Genomic DNA, 22,406 nt, shown 5'->3' with positions numbered 1-22,406 from the left:
TTATTGACTTAGTGAAAATCGTAAAATAACTTTTAAATAGTGCTAATTTTGACTTTAACGCATTAATCAATGAAAATGTACGAATACAAGATTATGTTATCAAATTAAAACTCACCTTATTCATTTTTTTTTTTTTTTTTTTAATTTATTGAGGCTTTGGCAAAGCCATCAGCCTAAACATGAAGTTTAATTATGTTTCTGTAAATATGGCCGCCACAAAGAGGATAGGCAATTTGAGGCGGCGGCGTGCTTAGATTGACTCGGGATTCCTTAAAACGGGCCGATACGGGTATTTTAGTTCGAGATTCGTATAATTTCGCGTTTTAATCTTCGATTAAGGCACAATAGCACCATCCTATTCCACTTTAAACTAGATTTCACAAAATAATTGAAAGTCAAAATAAAAACGACACTTTTCCCTCCAAAAGGTCCAGAGCGAATCCCTTATTCATTTCAATGATAATAACTATGTACATATGACATGTATTTGTTTTTTATTAAGACTTTAGCAAAGCCATCAACCTAAACATGAAGTTTAAATATGTTTCTGTAAATATGGCCGCCACAAAGAGGATAGGCTAGATTTCACAAAATAATTGAAATTCAAAATAAAAACGACACTTTTCCCTCTAAAAGGTCCAGAACGAATCATATGACATGTAATTTTGTCTTATGACAAATTATAAAGTATGCAATATAACGTAACAAGTATAATCAATAATAAAATTATTAAAAATATATAATTATTCTCATTTTGAACACAATCGGTTAATAGTGCTTCAACGCTCCTGTGTACTACATCTGTCTATTTCTTTCATATGATTTAGTATGTAGTTCCATCTCGCTCTTGTTAGATGTCAACTAGCCAGCCAGAGGTAATAATTAATGTTTAAAAATTAAAACTCATCATCTTGCCTTGTCTTCAACTTCGTGTACGTCAAGATACGAATATAAGCAATTCAGTTTTACCACGTCAAATTGCATGGAAGTTGGCTGGTTACTTATAAGCTCATAGTAGTCTCCCTGTACTTAGTAGCGCAGACGTCACACTGTGTTTATTTATTGAAATCCTGTCTTCACAGGAATGCGGCGCGACTCATGTAATCACATGCCGTGGGAAGCCACTGTAATGAGAATTGGGAACTTCACAAATGTTTTAGAAGATTGCAAATTTGTAAACTACCTCGAATGGAAAGACATACTGGCAATATTTTGCTGCATAGTTAAAACAACTAAAATCAATTTACAAATTTATAAAACAAACATTATATAACAGACTACCACGGATCAATAACAGATTCACAAATAATTTATTCACGTTAATTACGAACAAATTACACAGTAATTATTGAATTTATCGCATACTATAGCAAATAATATGTATAATAGATTTCGTCATTCAGTAATTCTTCTTCATCAACCCTTCTGTCCCTCGCTTGTCTTACACAGAATTTGGAAAAAAATGGAGAAAAATAAAACAAAAGAATTCTTTTTCTATATCGCACAAATAGTATATCTCCTAGGTGCATCGAATTATTGGTCAGAAGACTTGAAACTTCCCAAGTTACTTTACAAAATTCATGACAATTTATTTTCAATAGCAGATTTCATAACAACTCTGTTCATCGGCTCAGAGTGGCTTGCGCTATTCACTCAGAAGAATTTAACTTATAAACAAAGTGGCGACTTGTTACTTTTTGCATGTTCCCACCCAATTCTGCACTTGTACAGCTTCTTTATGAAGTTTCATAAAGACAAAATAAGGTAAGCGTCTAAGCGCATGTCTCGTACGCCAAAACAAATTCTAAAAAAGTTTTTGGTGCGATTGAGACTTGACGTCCTAATGTGTAACTTTTTACTTTAACGAAACTCCTGTATAATATAATATTGAAAATCGATCGTATTTGCGTCCAATAAACGGCGTACCCACTAAAAATCTGATGTGTGCGAGCACCGTATAGTATATGCTTATAAAAAACCTGAGTCGTGTGTGAGAATCAAAGATCTTATGTGAATCTACGCTTCCGCGTTTAATAGCGTCATTGCCAAATTATATTACTAAATGTACCTATCATTCTTTTATTACAAATATTTATTCCTATAGTGAAGTATTACTACATCTGACAATCAACCTGAAGAAATCATTCAACGACCACGAGGTGGAAAAACAGATGATCAGGCGGTCAAAGATTTCCACGATAGCATTTGTGATTATAGCATGCTCCACAGTACTGAGTTTCGGAGTCGATGCTCTATTGCGTGGTATGTTTTCTTTAATATTTAAATTTCTTAAAACTTTATGAAGTGCCACTTCTGAAAATCTTCGCCATGTGCTCTATCAGATATATTTACATCTCAACCCTCCCAAGGAAAGGATATTATAATCCAATCCAATCCAATTCTAAAATATATAAAACTCACATCCAAAAACGAGTGTTTCTCTTTCGTACCAAGTATGGCGCTACTAAAGCATTAGAAAATTCTTGACCCTGTTGCAGACGGCACATTCACGACAGTAATAACTGCGTGGCCGGACGTCGAAGATCGGAGCTTCGGTGCAGGTCTCGTTAGGATTGTCATCTATATTATTTGGTGGTATTTCGTTGTCAGGTTTGTTTGTTTCAGTTTTCATTTTCGAATAAACTATTAACCATATATGTTTTATCGAGGTTTTGTGAAATGTATTAAGATCAACCTTGTAATAAATAAAAATAAATTAAAAGAGAAAATTAAGAAAATTGATTAACACAGCAATTTAAACCAATCTTCGGAAAGATATCGCTAAATGTTTGATTGACTATGAGCAGGGAACAAGTATTTGGAAAATTGTTAATGATTGCATACTCGATGATGATTGCCAATTATAATAAAAAGACGGCTAGTGTTTACTCGAAATAAACAACAGTGTACTTGCAAGATATGATATAAATAAAGCCAAAGAATGTATTATAATAGAAAAAAAAGAACACGACATATATTTGATCTTCGAAACCTTGTATAACGTTTTGTAGGTTTTTCACTGTTCGAGGTGATTAATCACTAAATAGTGTAATGCTAAGCTACTCTTTAACCTTTCAGATTGATTTGCGTTTTCTCGGTAATAATTCCAGTGACAATTTTGCTAAGCCATCAGTTCAAGAACTTGACAAGTTACTTTTACAGTTTGTCAGAAATATTCCATGGGGACGAAAGTCAGGCCGAGAAGGAGAGGAAATATGAAGAGGCTTTTAAATTGGGAATAAAATGGCATTCTGATACATTAAGGTAATAAATGCCACTGACGTATGACTTCTCCTTGAAAGTTTTTGCCGCCAGCTAGAGACTTTGTATATCTTTGATTGCCAAAAGAAACAGTTCTAATGACAAGCAAGTCAAAATCAAAATTACTCAGCACTTAAACTACAGTTCAATAATTATTAAGTCTTGGTCACTGAAGATATAGATGTTCTGAATAAAAAAAACCGGAGAGCCTGAGATGCATCAGAGAATAGTCATTCTGAGAGACAACTACACGCACACCGAACAGATTTCTAGAAAGAACGAAAATACATTTATTTGTTTACCACAAATGATTATTCACGAAACAAGAACACTACGTGTAAAAATACATAGAGTGGTGCCAGCCGCGGTAATGAAAGGGTAACTGATTCGGTATTTGCTACAAAACGCAACGCGTTCCCAGTACTAATTTTCAGTGAGGACCCTAAGTGAAGTGACGGTATTAATTGTGATAATTATTAATATAACTGTACATACGGTTCCTTCCAATATTACATTGTTTGAAACTTTACTTTAACTGCCTCCGTAGCCGAACGGTCACCATGCCGGACTGCCACGCAGAGGTCCCAGGTTCGATTCCCGGGCCGGGAGAAATAGTTGTATGGCCTACAATTATTTCTCTCGTGAGTTTGGGTGTAATTTGTGGTAGTCTATGTGTGTGTCCATGGCACCCGTGACACAGGGTTTCCCTAGTGCGAGGCTATGTTGAGTGTGGGCGTTATTTATTTATTTATTTTAATCAGTAATCATTCATTTAATTCACAAATTGAAATCGTTCCAGATGTACCAGACTCTGTCAAGATGCGTTCTATTTTGTATACAGCGGACAAATTTTACTTAATATATCACTTATTATTCTCCTCGTTGTACAGCTTGTGGTAAGTTACTCAAGCCCAGTAAATTTGGACGATGTCGATCGGCATTTCTCTGCCAGTGTCAGCACTGAATGGGCAGACAAAGCGGATGCTCCCAAAGACGTTCCTTCCTTGTACCGCCAACCATCTGCACGTTTTATCTTTTCTTTGGTATCGGTCCGATATTCACAAAACAATAATGTCTTTAAAGTCTAAAGCTGTTGGATGTGATGACATTAGTCGACCAATGAGTCTTATAATATCCTCGACCAGTACCAGTCTGGTTTTCGGCCTGGTCATAGTACCACGACAGCATTACTAAAAGTTACAGAGGACATTCGGAAAGGCATGGAGGATTCACGGTTAACGGTATTAGTGCTCATTGATTTTTCTAACGCATTCAATGCTGTTGACCATGATGACCTTCTTGCTATCCTTACGTATCTGCGAATCTCTCCTCCGGAACTGGACTGGTTTTCTTCATATCTTCCAGGGCGCAAGCAAGCGGTTCGTGCTAAAGACTCTTTGTCTCTTTGGTCAGACCTTGAGGCAAAGGTGTCCCCCAAGGTGGCATTCTTTCCCCTCTGTTGTTCTCCGTTTTCATCAATTTAATTTCTCCTATCCTCCACAATTCTCACCATCTGTATGCAGATGATCTGCAAATATATGCACAGGCCGAGATTAACTGCCTGGCTGATGCGATACTAGAGCTTAATGAAGATCTGCGGCGTATCGCTGATTGGTTGAGTAAATTTGGACTGATGCCAAATAAGTGCCAAGGTATTGTCATGGGTAGTTCTCATGCTTTGACTAGGTTGCACATGAGCTCTGTCGCGCTTCTTTCTTATAATGATACACCTATTGTATTCGCATCTCATGTTGTGAATCTGGGACTGCACATTGATAGTACTTTAAGCTGGAAACCTCAGATTGACTGCATTAGTCAGAAGATCATTGGTACCTTAAGATCATTCTACCAATTCAAATGCTTTCTTCCCACCTCAACAAAAATTCTCTTAGTACAGGCCATTATTTTTCCTATCCTTGATTATGCTGTTGTGTGTTATGCTGATATCACATTGGATCGTTTGTTAAAAAGTTGCATTCTCTCTATTTATGGACTTCGAAAATTTGATCACGTGTCCGCTTGTCGCAACGAGCTGAAGTGGCTTACGATTCGCCAGGGTCGTGATTTGAGAATACTTTTCACTCCTTACTCTATCATTAATGATAAATGTGCACCAGAATATTTGAAATGTAAATTTCAATATTTGGGTACTCACGATTTCGAGCTATTAATATTCGGTCAAACGGTATTCTATCTCAAGTAGGGAACCGGTCGAGAACAGTACATGCAAACAGACGACTTGATCACGCCGCCGGCATCACTGTCTCCACCGTTCATACTTATGACGCAACAGTTAATATTCTTTTTCTTTCGGGCAAAATTATATTTAACTGCCTCTGTGGCCGAACGGTTATCATGCCGGACTGCCACGCAGAGGTCCCAGGTTCGATTCCCGGGCCAGGAGAAATATTTGAATGCCCTACATTTATTTCTTTCGTGAGCTTGACTGTAATTTGTGGTTGTCTATGTGTGTGTCCATGACACGCGCGACACAAAGTTTAAGAATATGTATATATTATATCGCAATTTTGTTACATACTGTAAAACACTCAGATTTTGAATTGGAAATCAGGAACAACAACGAGGACAATGATATTTCAGATGTCCGAGCGAACAGTAACAAGCACGTTGGCGAACTTAATCACGTTCACCTCATTGTTGGTAGGCACTGGATGCTTAATGTGGAACGCCGGAGACATTACTGTCGAGGCGAGTACTGTCAAGTTTGTAATGCTTCTACATACCGAACGCAGTTTGTGGATGTAGTTTTATCAAAAGACGACGCGACATGTGAAAGAAGTCAAGTTGGGAAAGTTCAAGTTTTGCTCTATACACTGCAATAAAACATGCAATATTTTAACGATTCACAATTTTATGATCTTATAAACTTTACATCAATTTACAGTGCCGTATGTAACACAGTTCTTTTACATAATGTGTTTCTCTGTACAGGCGTCCAAGTTACCAACGGCGATGTTTCACTCCGGCTGGCATAACTGCAGAGCACAGGCGTCACGTCGCATTAGACCCTTGGTGGTCATTGCCATGTGGCATAGTCAGGTAATTCATAAAATCAAAATAATCATGTATTTTATTAATTTTTTCATCAAAAAATTGTTTCAATCCGTGTCCACTGGTAGCATATTTTTTTACTTCGACTTTTCAAAAAGATTAACAGTTGTCATTCACTAATTTCTTGTTACTATTGCAAGCTGTATTTGCAAATTCGCCGTTTGACCTTACAAAAACACCTTACACGTTCGGTATCACAAATGATGTAAAATCAAACAGAATTCAGCAGTCTACTTAAGCAACTAACTCAATTGTCACTGTTGGAGAACCATTTCTGAAGCTCAAATCTTCCTCTCTTTGACGTCCTGTCAACTCTCTCTATATTCAATGGCTGTCTCCTCGTGACCTCCAGTTAAGCAGTCGTCCATGTATAAATCTCGAACTCAAATCTCTCAACCTGTCTTTCGTCCTTTTTCGCAATTTCGTTGTGTTCTGGTACGACTGCGTGGATAGGTTAACATACCGTTCTTTCACTCCCTGTCTCGACTTGTTTTTTGTATTTGCCTCAATGTGAACTCAAGCTGTTGTCATCAAGGAATTTGACCTTGAGTGACGAAATATGACCTCATTGGTTCGGCTCTGCTTCCAGTCTCAACTCTCCTCTCAGTCTCGATACCCGTTGGAGAATTGCCTGGAGATCTCTCTCGAAAATGCCGTGACGTCTTCTGTGACAGTATTTGCAAGTGCCTCTATTTCCGCAAAATCTCGCACTATGTCTTGGGGACAAGCAGTTAACGCATAACATTGATTGCTGAACACGTTGTACTCGATTAAATGATTTTGGTTGATTCATAACTCTTTCTCCCAGTTCTCGAGGTTGAAGCAGCTTGGATCATCTCTAGTACTCGAAATCTCGTTTTCAAAAATTTGGTAAAGGTTACTAGTGAAGGTAAGCTCTGCACTCGCAAAAACAAAGCTTTTTCTTGTAACCCTTATGCGACTCCACGTCTAACTTGTTAACCAGCATGTAAATTACTAAAGAACCCAAGTTCTGCACGGATACATTGTAGCTTCTCAAATTATTTATACACTCGTTAGTGATATCCATTAGATCCTTGATACCTCTAGCTGAGCCTATACTCAACTATTTCTGATTGTACAATTTGTTCACGATTACTCTTCCAGTACTGTATCTTCTGGTAAGGGTACGCCGAGCTATCTCGTAGTTGCGCTCATTAACGTATGCATGCTTTAAAAGTTGTTCTACTTCTCCACTCACACTATTCTTTAGATAATTCAATTTTTGTACGCTGCTTAAACTCTTATTTTCGTGTATTATTGACTTAAACAAATCCCTAAATGTGCTCCAATCGCTGAAGCTTCCATTAAATTGTGATATATTTATCTATAGTAACTTGACTTCTTGTGTATGGACTTTCTCCCCTTTGCTTCTGAATTTCTCTCATCTCAGTTCCTCTAAGTTATCCTACATATATGTTTGTGTGTTGAAGTCTTCTCCTTTTCAAAATGATCCTCAACAAAATATGCGATGACTTGCAGAAGCCAATCTAGTGAGTTGTGAGTATACAATCTGAACTAATCCCAATATTGTGATTGTCTCGAGTCTGGTTTGTATGTATACTTTTGTCACTCGAGTTCCAGGTGCCTTTTTAAAGTTAACTCCCATTTCTGCTTTGCGATCAGTTTCTCCATGTAAGTAAAGTCCAAGTTCGCTTTTCTGAAATTTTATAAGATCCAATTATTTCTCAAATTCGTCTATTGCATCCGAAAAAAATATAAGTTCATAGCTGAAATTTCCATTCCCTTTTTCCAAAGTTAAATGTCTCATGCATCATCAGCATGCATCGTCTTAGACAGTTTGCACTCGTATAATGCCCCGAAAATTCTCTTTACATGATCATCCGGGTCGAGGGACCACTTTGTATTGGACATTACAAAGGAAAGACACCACTTTACTTGTAATCACTGTTTATTGATACTCCAGTCGAAACTCAAATAGTACAAAATTCGAATGCCTTATATACATCTTATGTGAACATTTTGATAGCGTGTTTCAGGATACTAGTAATGTCATGTCGACACACGGACCGCACGGTACTAAACTCCTGCAACCGGTCGAATTCTATTTTTAATTAGCAAACCGCAATCTCATTCATTTCAAAGATAGTATCAGTCATTTTGTCTATACGAATTTACTGCCCGAAACATCTATTTTTTTTTTCTTTTTTTACATTTCATTCTACAGGTCCAACTCGCTCTTTCGATGGCAGACTTATAATAGTATTTTATGCAATCATTGCATAACGAGAGTTCGTCAAGTCGAGTACTGTCTGGTAGCCTAAGTCAAAGGTACGAGATTTTAAGACCTAATTATGTAATGATTGCATACAATACTTTTTCTACGAGTATATAAAATAATGAATCCTAACCAATATTTAGTGTATATTTTGTTCACAATCCATGACAACAAACGCATTTTTTTAAAACAAATTTTCACCTATTTATTGTATTTAAATAAGCAAGGATTCCACCATACAGTATCTTCCATCCATCATACAAAACAAAAAACCAAAGAGATAGACAGATGTGTATCTGGCCAAGTACCGCTTAAATTTCAACCAATAATTTTTTTAATGAAGATTTATGGCTCGATTGCAATATTTTTAGGCCAACTTAACCAATCGGGAAGCAGTATAGCGTTTGAGTAGCGTCCTAATTGATATTTTAATTAGCAAAAATGCGACCTTTTTTTAACTCATTATACTTAAAAAAAAGTTAAAGAACTTTAATGAAATTTTTCAGCTCAGTGGCGAGTACCATAGCCAATAGAATTTTGATTCACAACTACAAAAAAGACCTATAAGGTGTTTGAAATTATAATTGACAGATTAAAATACTTTAAAGGAGTAGAAAAATTTATTTATCTACACACATATCATAAACTCTCTATAAGGTGTTCAAAAACTGCAATTTATGACCAGCATAAAGGTAAACTGTTTTGTTAGAACAAATTTCTTATCTGTGAAAATGTTATTATTGCATCATATTAACATCGAATTCGATGTATTATTACATTCAAATTTCGAACATTTCTGAAAAACAAAACAATTTGATTGGACCTCAATTCTAATATCAGTCGAGATTAAGTTTTATTCGAAATGAAATGTTAATAGCAAACAATCCACACGTTACTTGATATCGAACGATGTGATAGTTGGAGCCGATTCTAGTTTGTCTATGAATTAAAAATAAAAAGTACGGTTGTGTGACATGCATGAGAAAGTTTTTTTTTGCCGCCATTTCGCCAGTCGTAACGTGCGGTTCCGGAACACATCACAGAGAGCTTATAAAATGTGTGTAGATAAAGCAGTGTATGTAACTGTACATAATTAGGCATTAAAACCATTGACTTACAAATAAATGGACGACGGGTCTAATACAAAAACCACGAAAAAAATGTCCCAAGTCAACCTATTCGAAATTTAAATTGTTATGTCATCGCAGTATCGCGCTGTCCGTAGAACAAATGAAGACTAAAGCGGAGTGTCGCGCTCTGTATACGATTTTAGCGCCTTACAAGTGCGGACACTTTTTAGCGCGGACCCGACGTCCATATAATTGTAAGTCAATGATTAAAACACAATTTTAATGCCTTTCATTATGTAACCGTCACATCACGGAAGAAAGAAAAGAATGGAAATGGCATTTAGCAACATGTATCAAAACCGGTGTCGCCACACGCACACATTTGAAAATATAGCACCATTACATATACATTAGTACTAAGATAACATAATTTTGATTGGTTATAAATTATCAAACAAAAATAGACAATATAAAAAAACTTTTGGTAAAAAAATTGAAACTTATTTGGATCTAATAAGGTTTTATTATTACTAGTCACATAAAAGCTAAGAATCCTATGGACATAAACTTCTTGGAACAAAAACGAAAAGTTGACAATCTACAGATAGGGATGTGACATTTAATTGATATCGACATTAAGTTTCATTACTAGCAGAATATTGAACTAGGCATTGCTTTATACTTGCTATAATTAGGGTTAACCACGGAGTATATGGAAACAGCATATAAAACAATCTCTGCGAGAACTAGCGTAGCTGATTTTACACTCACACATTTGTTACCAAATACATATAAGGTTTTACTACACGCAAATATTAATTGATATTATATACGCATGCGTGCTACAATCACAGTATTAATGATTTATTATTCTGTCGTTGTACTTTCAATAACCTACTAGATTTCAAGTCAATCCGATCACTGGAAGGTTTGAAATATTAAAACACAGTCATCATAAAAATCTTTGTTCTCCCTGAAATATGATATATTTATATGAATACATTTAATGTGATGTCACGTAATGCCTATAGCAAATGGTGCTATATTTAGTAGGTACCCAGCTTTTGCTGCCTGTTGCTTCAGCCCATTTCTCCTTTAAAAAGGATCCGGCGGGAAACTAAAAAAATAAATACAAAAACTGTAAATATAAATCATGCCTGTGATAAAACTAAGAACTCAAGCGGACGAAGGTGACGTATAATAAGCAAGTAGGGAGATAGGAATCATGTAGATAAGGGAAAGAAAATCTCCACTCTTATAAAGTCTTCATTTGATACTCCACGAACTTACGTGTATTGTAAAATTCGACACAATACCTGTTCTATCTGTATTTCCTTTTTTTCTATTAATTAATCGTTTTTACTTAAATTTAAAATTTTAAAAAACTATTGCGAGTGTTGGGACCAAACATTTCAGTAATCAAAATTGTTAGCTTTTAAATACCTGTAAACATTTATGTTTACGCATTGGTACCTACCGCTATAATAAAAAAATGTTGAACTAAACCAAAACCGGGTTTCTAAATACAGAGTTTCTACATATCGATAATTTAATTACAACACGCGGACCCAGTAGCAAGTGTAATACGACACTAGTGCAAGCAATTCATTGAGCGTCATTCGAATTGTTCTTTTGACGGCGGCGATGGCTAGCAACCAATGTATATTGTTATTACCGGGTTGCAAGAAAATGGTTTTGTTTCGAAATTATAGTATTGTATTGTTCAAAATATTAGAAAATACAGAGTATTGGTACTTACCGATGAAATGAAATCACTACCGGAGTATTTTTTAAACTTTGGCTTCTTACGTAACATGTGGCACAATTAGGCATATTTCTATTTTTTCCACAAAATAATCAAGTATCACATTTGAACGACGACTGACGCGCTGTTGACACTCATATGATGTCTCTGGTCTGGTGATAAGCTAGGTAACGCGGACACCGCCCACTAACCAGTCTATTACTAGCATTTATGTGGTCTGTGAGTCGCATACTACTATTTTATTGTTCAATTCTTTTTGCAAGTCATGAATACGAATTTAAAAGTTTTATCACGTCAACTAAAACAATATGGAATAAGATTTGTTAATTACATAAAAATAAAAAAATAAATAAAAAATAAAAAACTGCAATCTAAAAATATTGCTCTTTTACAGAAGGCTGTGCAACTTCATTGCCTTGGAATAATTAAGATGTCTTACGAATCCTACATATCGGTTCGGAACTATATTTTTTAAAACTGCATATATAACTGTTGATATAAAAAGCAAAGTCTGTAATAGATATTTTTGTTTCAGATTATCAAAATATCGTATTCTGTGGTTTCTGTGATATTTTAGTAAACTATTTCATGTTCCGCATTATTCTATACCCGAGGAATTGTCATTCAGTTCACCTTATGTCTAAATACACTTGTGTATTGTATTTAATACAAATTAATTAATTAATAAGAACATGTAAGGCAAAAGATCATTAGGTCCTTATGAATAGAAAAATTAGTGACATCAATTAAAACTACAACGCACCAGTGCAAGTATTACACTACTAAGATTTCTGTAATTATGCAATTGAACAAATTGGTGTTATCGAAACATTAAACATTGATGCTGATTGGTAAAGTAAAATCGTCTTCATGGCCGAACGGTTACCATGCCGAACTGCCACCCAGAGGCCCCGAGTTGGATTCCCGGACCAGAAGAAATATTTGTATGGCCTACATTTATTTCTCTTGTGATTTGTGGATGTGTGTGATGTGTGTCCATGGCACTCGCGCTAGCTAGCTAACCCCGCACTAGGTAAATCCTGAGTGGACTTACCTAGTGCAGGGCTATGTTGAGTTGTACTTAAATTTATACAATTTAAAAAACACTTAATTAAAAAAAAAACACCTATTTATATGTCACTAAGAGCACATAAATTACTAATACGAATTAACACACCAACTTGCCTGTGTAATTGTTACCGCGTCATTATAGTATTTTCTACAACGATTTCTCTAATTATGTAAAATACTAAATCGATGTCGTAAAAGCAATTTGTTGGTTAATATTAAATGGTAAATGTTTTATTAATAAAAGCAACTTCTATTTATATTACAATCATTATTGTATTTAAATACAATATATTTATTTGTTAACTATATGTCCAACAAAATAGATAATAATCAAATTACATTGATAAAAGTTAAATATGAGATTATTTGTGTACCAGATTATAACCCTACTACTACATTATAAAGTAACAGGAAAAATCTACTGTAATAAGTTACTTACTTACTTAATATACTTATTTACTAAATACAAAAGTGATATGAGTTTGGTTGAATATCTATGTAAGTGCTAGGCGAATTATAACTCCTTTACATATTCTGAATGTTTAGTAAAAAAAATTCATATGTACATAATATTAATATTAAATAAGAACATATAAGTCACGGATTAGGTCATTATGAATAGAGACATTTATGATATCAATTAAAATAACAACACACTAGTGCAATTGCCCCTTATTACACTGCAACGATTTCTGCAATTACGTAGTTGAACAAATTGGAGTTATCAAAACAATTTATTGGTTAATATTATTAAATGGATAATGTTTACGATACGTAATTTCTCGATCGCTTATTTACCTATTTTTTTAATTATGATTATGTACTACTATCCGCTCACACGATACATGCAGCCGTAGACGCATACCACACCTAGACGTGCCGGTGATGATTTTATACCGATTTATCGGATATTAAAGTTATAACAGGTAAAAGAACTATTATTAATTGCTATTTCGGTAACTACTCTAGCAAACCATAAAGTTTTTAATGCCTGGGTCTGTCATTTAAAAAAATACACAACTTCAAAAATACGTCACGACAATCGTGTGTGTTATTGTTTGGGCTGGTGATTTCGGTGTTTATTTATTGAAAACATACCGTAAGTAGCGTTTTTTAAGTTTACCCTGAATATAAATGTTTATAAACTATACTTTAAGGAGTAATTTCATGGTAAACGTTAGAACCACTCAAGCGGAATATTATCATATTTACCCAAGTACACCAAAAATTTCATTAGTGCTTTTTAAGTGCAGGATTTGCGGTGTATTACTGCATTTTGTTTAAGATGTTTTTGTTGGTAGTACGGAGGGTATTTATTTAGCAATGCAGATTAATAATCTTTATTAATAAAAACTAGTATTTAAACTGAATGCTTTTCTAATTTGCGAAACCAAATAGCCGCCATTTTGCGGTAGGAGAAGCGCATCGCGTGAGCGGCTAATGTTATGATTTACTATTTATTTACATTAATTAGAAAAGTTGACTGAAAAAAGTTTTTTGTAACTTAGATTTAGTACTTACCAACTTTAGGTTGCTTAAGTACCTAGCTTCATACCGGTGGCTGGCTCCATACCGGAGCCACCACCAGCTATACAGAGATTCGCACGTGAGTTTCGTTTCAACATTAGACTCCACAACTTTGAAAGCAGGAACTTCGACACTCGTATCCTCCGCGTAAACTAAACGTTTCTCATTATGCCTTAAGAATAGACACGCACTTGTACTTGATTGATTACCACGCAGGTTCTCATGAACCTGGTAGCGGTTCTTTTTTGCACTACTGACTCTTGTATACATACCAAACCACGTGGCATTTCGTGACAGACTAGGATAGAATGCATGTGGGATGTCAGCGTGACGTAGACGCAGTACGGGAAGCAAGGTCGACTGATCTACCAATCGCGCGCTCGATACGACACTCCCCCGCCGTCGCTACCCGCATCCCACCACCAAATAGATCTAAAATGCGTTCCTTTCTGCACGTTTAAGGTCATTGTTCGAAAAGTTTGCAAGTGCCGTGCAAGCTGCAAATGACCTTTGGGTTAAATTTGTTTACCGCAATTAAATGAAAATAGGAATTTTTGGAATTCAGGTTTCAGTTCCAGATATAAAATGACCTCTGTAAATATGGCAAGAATGCAAATGAACACATTCTATAAAGATTTTATCACACTTTCTCGTAAATAGTATGATTGCATGGTAGGTAACTTGATTGTAATGCCGCAATTAAAACCTTCGGGCCTTTTTTCTTCCCACTACAGCCATGGTCGGTAAGAATATTTTTTTAATTTGTAGCACGACGTAGGTACTTCCTTACATTGATCAGGTTCCAGTTCAAGCAAGGAGGTTACTAAGTTCAAAATTAAAACATTCGCTTAAAATGTTATCTAAACAGGAATTTAATTGCAATTCAGCCACATACTACTTAAATATTTATTATTTAGAATTTCTTTTATTTCTATAAGAATTTAGTAAGTTTTTACAATCCATCATGGCTGTATGCGTGTTTACTTTTTACAACATTTTAGTTCGAGTTGTAGTATCTATGGAAGAACAAAAAAAAAACCCGCCAAAGTCCATAATTGATGTGTGGTGAACTACACACATCAAAAGTGTCTAGGGATCAAGTGAATATTTTTGAAATAAAAATTATTTAAGCAATATTTACCAAATCCAGTCTTCCAGGACGACTTCTTACTTTAATGCTTATGTTTTATTTAACCGCTTACCCCTATATTTAATTAAAATAAACTAAAATTGATGTTTTTGCAAATTGTGGGAAAAAACTCAAATTAACGGCGTCAATTAAATGACAAAAAAATGGCGAAAATGATGATTTTGCTCATTTTTATTGTAAAGATAAGAAAATTAATAATCTGTATTTCCACCACTAACACGAATCACACAATTACAGCGATTTGACATGCTTAAGATGAGTTCATCAAAATCACTTTGAGGAATGGCCGCCCATGTGTTTTGTAACAAGTCAAAATATTGTTGTAGAGTATGTACGGTATGCATACTCGGCACAGCTCTTCTTTGAAGCATATCCCATGCGTGCTCAATTGGATTGAGGTCTGGCGATTGAGCAGGCCACGGCAGAACGTCGATACGAGCTTCGGCAAGAATGCGTGTTACGACTCTAGCCGTGTGTGGACGTGCGTTGTCATGCATTAGTTGAAATGAATCACCCAACTGGCCTCGCAAAGGGATGATAACATCTGAAACAATCCTCTCTGCGTAAACTTGAGCATTGAGGTTACCCCTGATCCAAATGAGATCGGTTCTTCCGCCGATCCAAATACCGGCCCATATCATTATTGTTCCCCCACCATATGGATGAACTTCCTGACAATATCTCAAACGTTCATGACGTCCAGATGTTCTCCAAACTCGAGTACGTCTTGTATCCGGTCTCATACCGAAGCGGGATTCATCCGAAAAGCACACATAGCGCCAGTCTTCTTCCTCCCAGTTTCTGTGTTCGCGAGCCCATTGTAAACGGGTCCTGCGATTGCAGGGTGCAATAGGTGGAACTCTGAGCGGCCTTCGGGATCGCAGACCCACTTCACGTAAACGATTTCGGATTGTTTGATCGCTTATTAGCAAGCCTGAGGAGCTGTGGAGCCTCGTAACCAACATCATGGCGGTCATGGTACGATTCCGTCGAGCAGTATTTTGGATATACCGGTCCTGTCTGCGAGTCGTGTTGCGAGATCGTCCTCCATGTCGCTCGGCCACGCTGCCCGTCATGCGATAGCGCGTCCAGAGGCGACTTATGACGCTCTGTGTAGTGTTAAGAGTGAAAGCCACAGCACGTTGCCTGGAACCAGCTTCCAACATTCCGACGGCTCCCATCATCACTTCTCGGGTTAAATGATGTCGTCTCTCCATAATAATGTAAATTGTTTCGGTTCCGATGCAGATATTGTAATGATTTTGTCAAAACGCTATAACTCATTTTTATACAAAACCACATTGACAATCGATTTTCTTCTTATTATCGAATTTTAAACAATATTCCTTATTTAAATGTTAAAACTCACTAAAAAGTATCAATAGCGATACAAAAAAGTTAATATAATTAACCCTAATTGCAGCAATACTCTTAAACGTACTTGATCCCTAGACACTTTTGATGTGTGTATATTTACAAAATGCGCGGGAAACTTCGTACGAGGCGGGAGAATTTTTCGCAAGGAATAAAATTATTCTTGTTTTTACTGTAATAATTGATCAGCTGAGGCTTTAGTTTGTAAATACTTGTTGTAGTTAGTTTATATAACTGTAATCTTTTAGTTTCTTCCTGTAATTCTGGTAAGTTTGTACATTTTTTACGACCCTCCTGACTTCGACGGGGGGGTTTGGGCTCAGGCCTAAATCCCCCTGTTGCATGTTATATCACTATTTCAGATAATGATTTGAACAATACTGTTACTGTTTCAAATAATGATCAGAGTGGTATGGACACGGATACATATAATGTTTCTGCATCAATGGGTAAAGAATCACGTAAGCCACGTTACCAACCTAAAATTTGCAGACACTGTGATAAACGAAGGAACAAGAAGACCGATTCAACTGATAATAAAGATTCATATTGTCTTTGCCATAATAATTCAATTGATCTGAATAAGGAATCCCACACCCACAAATCGAGTGTCACTTCTCCACAAACCTTTGTTAAGCCGATGACAGTTCAACCTCCTGTATCAAATACTCAAAAAACAGTTTCTACAGAAACCACACAACAATCTTTTGGTCGGAAGGAGTACCTTCCTACAGATGTGCAACCATATGTTGTTCATGTTCAAAGAATAGAATCTTCTCCAAATAGTGGAACTACTTTGGAAACTTTCTAAAGAAAAATAATATCCAAAACATTGTTCTCGGCAGTGTTAGCGAATAGGTAGAAATCGGTGCTCTGTGACTTTCTCTACTTACAATGCTGCCAATGATTTTATTACTAATAAAAATTTGCCAGAGGCTAATTTCAAAGCATTCATTCGCACTTTCAGTATTACCAGGATGGGTCTTATTCGTGGTATTCCTAATGATTGGACCGTAGATGAAATTCAAGAAAATGTGTCTGTTCCAGTAGATTGTGAAAAAGTTATAAAAGTGAGACGACTAAATTATAAAGTGAAAGTTGGTGGATCTCCTACATGGACTTCTCAATCCGTAGTACTTAGCTTTGAGGGCCAAGAAGAACTTGGCCATCAAAGCTAAGTACTACGGATAGTAACATATGAATACACTCTTGGGAAGACCCAAGAGTGTATTCATATGTTACAATTCTGTACCTGTAGATATATGTATACACTTTTCCTACAATTCAGTGCTACAAGTGCTGCCGTTATGGCCATACTAAAACATTGTGTCGGTCAGCTCCTAAATGCTATAAATGTGGCCAAGGTGCTACAGGAGATTCATGTAATGCTGATGAAGATGCAGCTTCATGTATCATATGTTCTGGGTTTCATTTTGCCACAAACAAAGCATGTCCCGAATTTAATCGCCAAAAACAAATTAGACACACCATGGCACACAGCTGTATCTGTTACACGGAAGCCTGTAAACTTCACCCTCCTGTCTCTAAATCATATGCAGATGTTTTAAGTCTAGAGCAACACAATCTAATAGACCAAGTACCGCTACCAGCAATATTAGTCCTGTGTCATATAAAAAACCGTATTTTTAAAACCACGTTCTCCACCGAAAACATCCAAAGGCTATGACCGTAACAGAGGATATAGAATCTAATCAATCCCAAGTCCTTGACCTATTGCTAAATTCTTCAACTCGCTAATTAAAAGTAATGTCTTAAAACCGTCTCACGTTTACTCTTTAAATAAAATTTTTAATAAATCTCCGAATGACAATGGATTCCAGGATAATACAATGGAATTGTCGGAGTATAGTTCCTAAAAATAACCCTTTAGTTATAGCTGTATCAGAAATTTGGCTGGCTTCTTGTTTAAGTGATGACAGATCTGATGATATGGCGGTGTTGCCAATCTCGTCAAAAATTCTGTTCTATTTTCCCGTATACCTTTTTCTTCTCGAATTCTGATATTACAAATATTGTAGGTATTTGTATTGAAAATATTTCTATTGTTTCCATTTACCTTTCTCGTCCCTCTAATTCGGTTTTCAATGTAATTAATAACATTTTAATTAGTCTTCGACTACCATTTTTGGTTCTTGGAGATTTTAATTGCCACCATCGCTCGTGGGGCAATAGATTGACTAATAGTGCTGGCGAATCTTTACTAGAAATGTTAGATACCCTTAACCTCTGTGTGTTAAATACTGGTGCCCAACTCGACGCACAAACCCCAACGAAAACATCAGCGTTGTTGACTTGGCTATCTGTACTCCGTCTTTGGCTTCTTTCATGTCTTGGTATCCCCTTACTTACTCTTTTAGCAGTGATCTTTCCCTATGATTATGTCGACTCCTATTAAAAACAAAGCTGCTCCTAGACGTAAGCCTCGTTTAAAGCATAAACTACATGACGCTGATTGGACTACATTTAAAACTATGGTTGAACGTAAAATTTCTGAACTCCCGAATAATGTCGCTGGCGCAGGATCTGAAAGAGCTATGGAATTTGCAAAGTGCTTAATAGATATAGCAGACCAATTGTTTCCTATTAAGGATACTTCTTCGAGGATGATTCCTTGTCCACCATGATGGGATGCTCAATGTGTTGAAGCTGTATGTAGGAGAAAAATGGTAGAGAGAGAGAGAGTATGCACAGGATATGTCTGATGAAAACTTAAAAATCTTACAAGATACTATCAATCCACTTACGAATTACTCCGTGAGAAAAAACAACAAGGCTGGAAGACTTTTGTACATCACTATCTCCGAATACCTGCCCATCATTAATTTAGCGTAACATAAAACGTTTCAGATCTGCATTCAATCATCAATCATGTACTACTCTTTCATCATCTATAGCAGACAACTTTTTAGACTGGTTGGCCCCGCCTTCTGTCCCTGAAGGAGAGCTATTGCTTTCTCCTAATTCTGTAACCAATTCAATTGATTCCTATTTAGATTCACCCTTCTCTATTTCCGAGTTCAAAGGAGTTCTTTCATCCGTCAAAGATTCTGCCCCGGGAGAAGATAGTATACCATACTCCTTTGTATCACATTTAAGTGACCATTCATTAGAATATTATTTAAATTTACCTGTAGTAGTTATTTAAGTTTAAGTGTAGTCTGGTAATGTTCCACTTTCATGGAGATCTCAAGAAGTTCTCCCTATTTTAAAACCTAACAAGCCCTCTGACGATGCAGCACCGTACAGACCTATAGCTCTGTCGTCTATATTATGCAAGATATCAGAACACCTTGTTAAAAATCGTCTTGAGTGGTTTATTGAGAATAATCGAAAGTTGACTGACAGCCAGTTTGGATTTCGGAAGGGAAAAAGTACATTAGACAGTATCAGTGTTCTCACCACTGATATCCGAATAGCCTCCTCTCGTTGTAGCAGCTTTTTTAGATATATTAGATGCTTATGATAACGTCATAATCTCCATCTTTAAACGAAAACTTATCGAATTATGAGTTCCTTATACTCTGATTAACTTCATTATTAATCTTCTATCCGAAAGAGTTATATCACTAATATCCCATAATTCAAAAATTTCCCGCACTGTATATAAAGGCCTACCCTAAGGTTCAGTCCTTAGTCCACTTCTATAAAACATTTACGTATTTAGAATCGTCTCTTAATGGTAATACTGTTACTATTTTACAATATGCGGATGACTTGTTGCTATACACTATAGATAAAAACTTAGATAATTCTTGCAATATATTAACACACTCCCTGACCTTGTTAAGAGAGCGGTTGGACAGAAACGGGCTTGAACTATCAATTGCTAAAAGTGTTGTGGTAGTTTTTTCAACAATGCGATCAATCCCTCTTGTAACTAACTGTAAAGTATAATAATTTGCCTTTACCCTTTAAAAATCATGCCAAATTTTTGGGTATTATATAAGATAGTAAACTAACTGGTCTTCTTCACTTTGAGTTTATAAGTTCTAAATGTGAAAAACTCTTAAACACGATGAAATGTCTATCAGGAGTGTGGTGAGGGGCCCATCCATTTTGTCTGAAACTTCTTTATAATGCAGTGATTAGAAGTGTGCTAGATTATGGCACGTTTCTACTGGTAGGAGGTAGTGTTGCAAGACTTAAAAAACTGGACTCTATTCAGTCAAAGGCTCTTAGAATTGTGACAGGCGCTATGAAATCCCCGATCAATGCTCTACAAGTGGAATGTGGCGACCCTCCACTCCATCTCAGAAGACAATTTTTGAGTGACAGATTTCTCATAAGGGCTATGCCATTTTCAAATCTTCAGCTTCTTATTAAACTTCATACTTTAAATGATTATATTCTGTCATCTCGCTAATGGATTCATAAAACTATTCCATGCCTCATCCAAAGTTTTCGTAAAATTCACAATGTTCAAACACGTGTTCATGCTCGTGCTCTGGCACTGTTCATGCCTGATTTCGAGTCGTTATTAATAGTCGCAAATACATGTTATAACGTAGGTATTGACAAAAGTGATATTGAGGTTAATACTCAATTTAACTTTAATGTCAATGAAAATTGGAGCGAGTGGCATTACATATACACTGATGCGTCGATAATGTCCAGTGACCAATGTGTAGAAGTTGGGGTAATACACAACCAATACAAAATAATGCAACAGGTTAAGCTTCCCCCCGAAACTTTTGTGTTTACAGGTGAATGCTTCGGTCTATTTAGGGCAGTAGAATATATACTTATAAGCAATTTTAGTAAAACTATTGTTTTTTCAGACTCTAAAAGTGCTTTGCAAACCCTTGAGAAATTCTTTTTAAAATTAAACCCTACTATCCTATAATTTTCGAAATAAGGAAAAAATTGTTACAGTGTAAAGCTAGAGGCTACTCTGTTATTTTTGCGTGAATCCCCAGTCACCATGGTATTGTGGGTAATAAGAAGGCCGATCAGTTAGCTAAGGCTGCTTCTACCTGTGGAGATATGGTCCCTTACAAAAATTATTGCCATGACTTAGTTGCTCTGCACAGAGTTTATCTTCAGGAGTCCTGGAATAAACTTTGGGAAGAGAGTGCTCGATCGAGAGGTAGATTTTACTTTAATATTCAACCTCACATTACCATAAAGCCATGTTTTTTTTAAGATAAAGTCAGCTAAACGCTCTACTTCTATAATTACTCGTATGCGTCTTGGACATACATGCATTCCTCTCCACCTAGCTAGACTTCATATTATAGACAGCGATTTCTGCGAGTATGGCGATGATGTGGGGGACCTAGATCACATCTTTTTCTCTTGTTCCCGATTTGACCGTTCCTTCTTCCTCCAACAACTCCTATCTTACATGTTCCTTTATCTACCCGTGTGTTATGCCTTCTTATGTATCCTATTCTCTATTATAATTTATTACATTCATTTATTATTACAAATAATATATAAAGTTAGTCCTTGTATTTATTTATTAAGTGTAATTTATGTATATATTTCAAATTATAATATTTCTTATATATATATTAATTCCTTCCAAACTTAGCTCTCCTGATCATGTTTTACTTCCTTTTTCGTTTTCCTCCCGTCCGTTTGCTAACCTTTAACTTTGACGTTGGCACAAAGTATTGTAGTGCCATTATTTAAAAAAAAACTATATTTATATTGTACTTATTCACTCAAATGTGATGAAAAACATTGTAAGTATCACGGACGGTACACAATATATGTCGTGCTACAAATAAAAAAAACTCCGTAATGGAATGGAAAAAGGCCCGTGGGTTTTATTTGGAGCATTATAATCAAGTTAGCCACCATGCAATCATACCAATTACGAGCAAGTATGATGAA

The 22,406-nt window shown here is 36.0% G+C and overlaps 1 protein-coding gene across 1 annotated transcript; it reads left to right on the top strand.

Annotated features, from left to right (window-relative positions):
- Positions 1–1,738: 1,738 nt before the first annotated feature.
- Positions 1,739–12,002, top strand: LOC113232089. Its single transcript, XM_026466716.1, has 9 exons — positions 1,739–1,764; positions 2,105–2,262; positions 2,499–2,610; positions 3,079–3,264; positions 4,061–4,157; positions 5,863–5,970; positions 6,214–6,321; positions 11,820–11,879; positions 11,961–12,002. The coding sequence occupies exons 1-9, from the start codon at positions 1,739–1,741 to the stop codon at positions 12,000–12,002; spliced, it is 897 nt and encodes a 298-aa protein (XP_026322501.1).
- The last annotated feature ends 10,404 nt before the right edge of the window (positions 12,003–22,406 follow it).

This window comes from Hyposmocoma kahamanoa, unplaced genomic scaffold, assembly GCF_003589595.1.
Source record: "Hyposmocoma kahamanoa isolate Upper Pololo Valley unplaced genomic scaffold, ASM358959v1 66, whole genome shotgun sequence".
NCBI lineage: Eukaryota > Metazoa > Arthropoda > Insecta > Lepidoptera > Cosmopterigidae > Hyposmocoma > Hyposmocoma kahamanoa.
The sequence above is the reverse complement of the archived record's forward strand: the minus strand, read 5'-3'. Positions and strand labels throughout refer to the sequence as shown.

Bases quoted from the DNA above. Each gene is read 5' to 3' on its own strand.
- LOC113232089 (XM_026466716.1), top strand. From the start codon at position 1,739: ATGAAGTTTCATAAAGACAAAATAAG. The intron at 2,263-2,498 runs GTATGTTTTCTT...ACCCTGTTGCAG, and splicing joins AGTCGATGCTCTATTGCGTG to ACGGCACATTCACGACAGTA. The intron at 3,265-4,060 runs GTAATAAATGCC...AAATCGTTCCAG, and splicing joins TGGCATTCTGATACATTAAG to ATGTACCAGACTCTGTCAAG.